General features: G+C 62.6%; 1 protein-coding gene across 3 annotated transcripts; it reads left to right on the forward strand.

Annotated features, from left to right (window-relative positions):
• Positions 1 to 3,597: 3,597 nt before the first annotated feature.
• On the forward strand, positions 3,598 to 5,453 carry LOC468084 (tryptase beta-2-like). Of its 3 annotated transcripts, XM_024349702.3 has the most exons (6): positions 3,598 to 3,637; positions 3,837 to 3,897; positions 4,051 to 4,222; positions 4,332 to 4,597; positions 4,726 to 4,889; positions 4,975 to 5,453. In XM_024349702.3, the coding sequence occupies exons 2-6, from the start codon at positions 3,837 to 3,839 to the stop codon at positions 5,137 to 5,139; spliced, it is 828 nt and encodes a 275-aa protein (XP_024205470.1). In that variant the 5' UTR covers positions 3,598 to 3,637; the 3' UTR covers positions 5,140 to 5,453. The 3 variants fall into 3 exon arrangements, with proteins under 3 accessions (XP_024205470.1, XP_024205469.1, XP_054524602.1); XM_024349701.1 differs by lacking the exon at positions 3,598 to 3,637 and having other exon boundaries at positions 3,648 to 3,897; XM_054668627.1 differs by lacking the exon at positions 3,598 to 3,637 and having other exon boundaries at positions 3,648 to 3,897; positions 4,359 to 4,597.
• Positions 5,454 to 6,000: the final 547 nt, after the last annotated feature.

The raw sequence follows: 6,000 nt of genomic DNA on the forward strand, positions 1-6,000 counted from the left end.
GGAGGACGAGTTGGAGGAGGAGGGAGAAGTCCCCCGGGAGGGGGCCTGGGGAGCCGCCTGAGCCCCCGATGCTGGGATGCGGCGGTGGGGCCGGCTCACCCAGGCAGTGAGGAGGGTGTAGACCCCTGGCCAGTCCCCGCAGCTGTAGCTCTTGACCCAGCTCATGACGCCAACCTGCCCTCAGGAGCCATGCGCCTGGCAGACCAGAGGCCCTCCCGAGTCACCCTGAGGGCAGAGAAGGCAAGGACTAGGAGGTGGGGGGTCCCGTTTCTGGGCTCCGGCACCCCCACGCTCCGTGGCCAGCCTGGCTCATCAGGTTGGTCCCGTCGGGGAACCGCAGAGTGAAGCCGCAGGGAGCGCCCACTACACACCCACCGAAACGGCCAGAAGCTTTTTAAACAGTCAAGCTCTGCTCACATCTCCACCCCACCCCTTCCCTTTCCCTCCAATAGATTCTGTCCTAAAGCCTAGCATGGGGCAGGTCCCAGGGTGGACCTGGGGCGCCACAGCCACACTGGCCCAGAGTGGGGGGCACACGGGGGAATGATGAGATCAGTGAATTGGGGGTGGAACCAGCTCCCCACTGCTGGAGAAGGCAGCCTGATGGGAGAGGAGAAACGCAGAGTAAGCCCTGTGGGGTGGAATCACAGCTGAGGCACTGTGAGAGCTCATGGTTTTCGTTATAGATATGGCCGTGTAGATGTGCACGTGGGAGTCTGTGTGTGTCAGTGTGTGAGTGTGCCTGTGTGTGAGTGTGCATGTGTGTATGTGTGTGTATGTGTGAGTGTGAATGTGTGTGCATGTGTGTTCGTGTTTGCATGTGAACATTCGTGTGTGCATATGTGCATTGAGTGCACAGATGTGCGTGTGTGAGTGCATGTGTGTGTGCATCAGGTACATGCATGTGTGTGCATATGTGTGCGTGTGTGCATGTGAACATTCATGTGTGTGCATATGTGCATGAGTGTGCACACATGTGCATGCATGTGAGTGCATTGTGAGTGTGCATGGATCAAGTGTGTGCAGGTGTGTGCATGTGTGAGTGTGCATCTGTGTGCACGTGTGAGTGCATGGATCAAGTGTGAGCACGCATGTGCATGTGTGTGAGTGCATGGATCAAGTGTGTGCGTGCGTGTGCTCTGTCCCCTGAGGAGGGCTGTGAGAAGTAACACCCAAGAGCGATGGGCAGTCCCTTCACCTACATCGTGGTCTCTAAATACCGTTTGCCACCGACAGGAGCTGGGCCTCCTGGAGGAATGCCTGGCGCAGAGGCGGATACGAGAGGAGCCCAGAAGAATCTTGTAGGAGGAAAAGTTCAGAGATGGAGACATGTCAGACGACACAGAAGCCAGCTCGCAGGAGCTCCCAGTGTCCGCATCAGGACGAGTTTGCATATTAGAAAAATGATTGGGAAAAAGAAAGAAATTAAAATAATTGAATAAAACAGGGGACCATGAGTCTATACAGTTATAAATAAGCAAATGAATACATAGTCTGATGAGAACTTGGCTAGTTACAGGGTCTCAAGGAATCTTTATTCTAAGTCTTCATTCTGAACTGGATGGAACCTTCCTGAGCGCAGAGTCCTTTCCACTGTTTTCGTGAATTATGGGTTTGTTATCGTTTTTGTTCGTTGCTGGTTGTACATGACGGGAGTTCAGCTTTTTGCTGCGGGATGGCAGAGGTAGGATGCGGGGCTTCCTGAGAGGCGCCGGGGCAGGGCCGCACAGGTCCATCCACCTCCCCTGGGACCCCAGCCCTGCAGCACCCTCAGGTGAGCGGCTGGGGATCGGGGCACGGTGCCCAGGACTCGCCCTGATTGGCCCAGTGTGAGCCAATCAAAGCACTCGCATCCCCATGGTGCTGATTGGTCCGCCTCCCAGGCCTGACCCAATCGGAGCATTCCTAGGAGGAGCGGTCCCAGAGCCCCTGACTCGGGGGTCCCAGAGCCCTCTGCACACCACAGCCCTGGTGTCCCCGTGTGTCCCTGGGTTCTCCCAGCCCTGGTGTCCCCTGAGTCTCTTCTTCACCGTCAGCCCTGGTGTCTCCCGTGTCCCTGCCACACCCTCATCCCTGGTGTCCCCCGTCACCCCATCCCCTCACCTCCTGGGCTCCTGAAGGTCCCATCTTGTGGGCCTCATTCATGGAACCAGGACGGGGCAGGTGGAGGCCTCTGGGGAGTTTGTCCAGAGAATGGAAGAGAAGCAGGGTCATGAGCAGGAGCGGTCTGGGCCACCCCTGCCTGTCCCCCGGGGGATGCAGCCCGGAAGGAGTCCAGATGGATATGGCCCCGCTGTGCAGAGTCAGCCCCAAACCAGGCTGGTCCCAGGCAGGGTGGGGGCAGGAGGAGCCCTGGAGTGGCCCTGTGTTGGGGGTCGGGGGGCAGGCAGGGGGTCCTGGGGCTCAGAAGGGGAGGAGGTGGGCTGGAGGCCCCAGTGACCAACAGGCCCAGGGGAGTCGGGAGGTGGGTTGGACAGACCTGCAGGGACAGTGTCAGCGCTGAATAGGATGGAGAGCACAGGGAGCTGGGGCCGGGGGTGAGACCATGGGGAGCTGGGGCCAGGGCTGGGACTAGTCCATGGGGAGCTGGGGCTGAAGTTGGGGGTGAGACCATGGGGAGCTGGGGCTGGGGCTGGGACTAGTCCATGGGGAGCTGGGGCTGGGGCTGGTGCTGGGACTAGTCCATGAGAAGCTGGGGCTGGGGCTGGGGGTGAGTCCATGGGAAGCTGGGGCTGGGGCTGGGGGTGAGTCCATGGGGAGCTGGGCTGGGGCTGGGGGTGAGTCCATGGGGAGCTGGGCTGGGGCTGGGGGTGAGTCCATGGGGAGCTGGGCTGGGTCTCCTGGGGTTGCACCTGCACTCCTCTCTGCTCTTCCCTCTGCGGATGAAGCTCAGATCCCATGATAAGGAGGCACCCGCAGACCAGGGGACCTGCATGGGCAGCCCCAGAGGTGGACATTGGGGACTCGTAGGAGGACTTGGGTCTCATACGGCGGGTGGGGAGCAGGGCGCCTTCCTGGCTGAGGACACTTGGTGCTGTCTCCTCTCAAGGCTGTTTCCCCATCTGACAAAGGGGTCTCATGTGAGCCCCCACCAAGTGAGTCGAGGAGGGCTGGCCCCACCCCCGTGGATTCGGAGTCCGTAGGAGGGGTGTCACCCATCATGTCCCCACCCTGTGGGCACCTTCCCGTCTCTTGGAGGGTGGCCCATGGACATGAGTTCCTCACCCCGTGTCCCTCCTGGGGAAACAGGTTTCAGGAGCGACGGGTCTTGTAGCCTGGGGCAGCCAGGCCACCTGGGTGCAGCTATGCCTGAAGGCCTCCTGGCACCGAGACAGGGGCAGGAGCAGATCCCACCAGCGAGAAGGTGGTGCGTTCCGGTGCTGGGATCCACCAGCTGACACGTGGAGCTGCGAGCCTCTAGTGCTCAGCCCTCGGTGGGGCCTGCCTGGCAGCCCCACACACAGAGGGCATCGGGCTGGCGGGGGCACGTGTTACACCGGGGCCCTGGGTCTGAGTCATCCACTTCCTCCGAGTCTGGATGGGAGGACCCAGCGCCCCTCCTCCGCCCCCTCCTGATCTGGAAGGATAAATGGGGAGGGGAGAGCCCGCTGGGTAGAAGGAACAGGGAGCGGCCAGGGTAAGTCCCCACTCTCAGAGACCCTGACATCACCTGGAGCAGAGTGGCCCAGCCTCAGACTCAGAGCACCAAGACCCAGGCCTGCAGGCCTGGACCCACCCCAGTCCCCCCGTCCCAGCTCCATTCTTCACCCCACAATCACCACAGCCCTGCCCTGTGAGGCCCGGCCAGGCCCACGATGCTCCTCCTTGCTCCCCAGATGCTGAGCCTGCTGCTGCTGGCGCTGCCCATCCTGGCGAGCCCGGCCTACGCGGCCCCTGGTGAGTCCCAGCCGGGGTCCACCCTGCCCCTCACCACATTCCACAGGTCAGGGCCTGGGTGGGTTCTGGGGAGGCCGGGCTGGCCCCCACACAGGGAAGGGCTGGGCCCAGGCGTGGGGCTGCTTCCAGGTCCTGACCTGGTTCCTGCCCCAGCCCCAGGCCAGGCCCTGCAGCGAGCAGGCATTGTCGGGGGGCAGGAGGCCCCCAGGAGCAAGTGGCCCTGGCAGGTGAGCCTGAGAGTCCGCGACCGATACTGGATGCACTTCTGCGGGGGCTCCCTCATCCACCCCCAGTGGGTGCTGACCGCGGCGCACTGCGTGGGACCGTGAGTCTCCTGGGGCCTGGAGGGGTGGGCAAGGGCTGGATGTGAGCCCTGGCTCCCGGGTGCTCCTGGGGGCTGCCCAGGGCCCTGAGTGGGATCCTCTGCTGCCCAGGGACTTCAAGGATCTGGCCACCCTCAGGGTGCAACTGCAGGAGCAGCACCTCTACTACCAGGACCAGCTGCTGCCGGTCAGCAGGATCATCGTGCACCCACAGTTCTACATCATCCAGACTGGGGCGGACATCGCCCTGCTGGAGCTGGAGGAGCCGGTGAACGTCTCCAGCCGCGTCCACACGGTCACGCTGCCCCCTGCCTCGGAGACCTTCCCCCCGGGGATGCCGTGCTGGGTCACTGGCTGGGGCGATGTGGACAATGATGGTGGGTCTGGGGACAGTGGGAGGTGGGGCCAGGGTCTTAGCCACAGCCCAGCCCCTGGGCTCCCTCTGGGCTCCAGGTGGGGGTTGCCCGGCCCCCTCCTGAGGCTGCACCCTCTTCCCCACCTGCAGAGCCCCTCCCACCGCCATTTCCCCTGAAGCAGGTGAAGGTCCCCATAATGGAAAACCACATTTGTGACGCAAAATACCACCTGGGCGCCTACACGGGGGACGACGTCCGCATCATCCGTGACGACATGCTGTGTGCCGGGAACACCCGGAGGGACTCCTGCAAGGTGGGCCCCGCGTGTCCCCCGCCCCCCGCACCCCAATCCCCACTCCCGGGTCTGGTCGGCGAGCGTTGACCTCTGACCTTCCCAGGGCGACTCCGGAGGGCCCCTGGTGTGCAAGGTGAATGGCACCTGGCTACAGGCGGGCGTTGTCAGCTGGGACGAGGGCTGTGCCCAGCCCAACCGGCCTGGCATCTACACCCGTGTCACCTACTACTTGGACTGGATCCACCACTATGTCCCCAAGAAGCACTGAGCCAGGCCTGGGGTGTCCACCCGGGTCACTGGGGAGCCAGCCCCTCCTGTCCAAAACACCACTGCTTCCTACCCAGGTGGCGACTGCCCCCCACACCTTCCCTGCCCCGTCCTGAGTGCCCCTTCCTGTCCTAAGCCCCCTGCTCTCTTCTGAGCCCCTTCCCCTGTCCTGAGGACCCTTCCCCATCCTGAGCCCCCTTCCCTGTCCTAAGCCTGACGCCTGCACCGGGCCCTCCGGCCCTCCCCTGCCCAGGCAGCTGGTGGTGGGCACTAATCCTCCTGAGTGCTGGACCTCATTAAAGTGCATGGAAATCACTGGTGTGCATCGCTGTGTTTCTGGTTGTGGATGTCACTGGGAGAGAAGGGGTCCAGGTGTGCTGAGGACACCTGCCACAGTGCGAGGTCCTAGCCCTCAAGGCACAGCCAGTCACCGTGGGACAGGGCCTCCTGGGCAGCCCTGGTCCCCGGGGCTGGCTTCTCCCCACACGATGCATCCAGCATTCGGGTCACACAGAGCCACTCGGGCAACTCAGTTGATTCTAAAGGACAGCCAGGTCCCTGCAACCGGGTCAAGACAGAGAATGGTCGCCGGGAGCCCCAGGGCTGCCCGTCACGAGCCCCTACCCCACGCTTCCCACGAGCTCTTCTCCCCGCCCCTGCGTCCACTGCTTGTGCTTTGCCTAGTTGTTTGCTTTGAGACGGGATCTCGCTGTGTCATCCAGGCTGAAGTGCAGTGGTGTGATCAGGGCTCACTGCAGCCTTAACTCCTGGGCTCAAGCGATCCTCCCATCTTGGCCTCCCATATAGCTGGGCCACAGGAGTGAGCCGCCACGCCCGGTTAATTTTTGTATTTTTAGTAGAG

The sequence above is a fragment of the Pan troglodytes genome, chromosome 18 (assembly GCF_028858775.2).
Source record: "Pan troglodytes isolate AG18354 chromosome 18, NHGRI_mPanTro3-v2.0_pri, whole genome shotgun sequence".
NCBI lineage: Eukaryota > Metazoa > Chordata > Mammalia > Primates > Hominidae > Pan > Pan troglodytes.

Bases quoted from the DNA above. Each gene is read 5' to 3' on its own strand.
- LOC468084 (XM_024349701.1), top strand. From the start codon at position 3,816: ATGCTCCTCCTTGCTCCCCAGATGCTGAGCCTGCTGCTGCTGGCGCTG. The intron at 4,598-4,725 runs GTGGGTCTGGGG...CCCCACCTGCAG, and splicing joins GGGCGATGTGGACAATGATG to AGCCCCTCCCACCGCCATTT. The intron at 4,890-4,974 runs GTGGGCCCCGCG...TGACCTTCCCAG, and splicing joins CCCGGAGGGACTCCTGCAAG to GGCGACTCCGGAGGGCCCCT.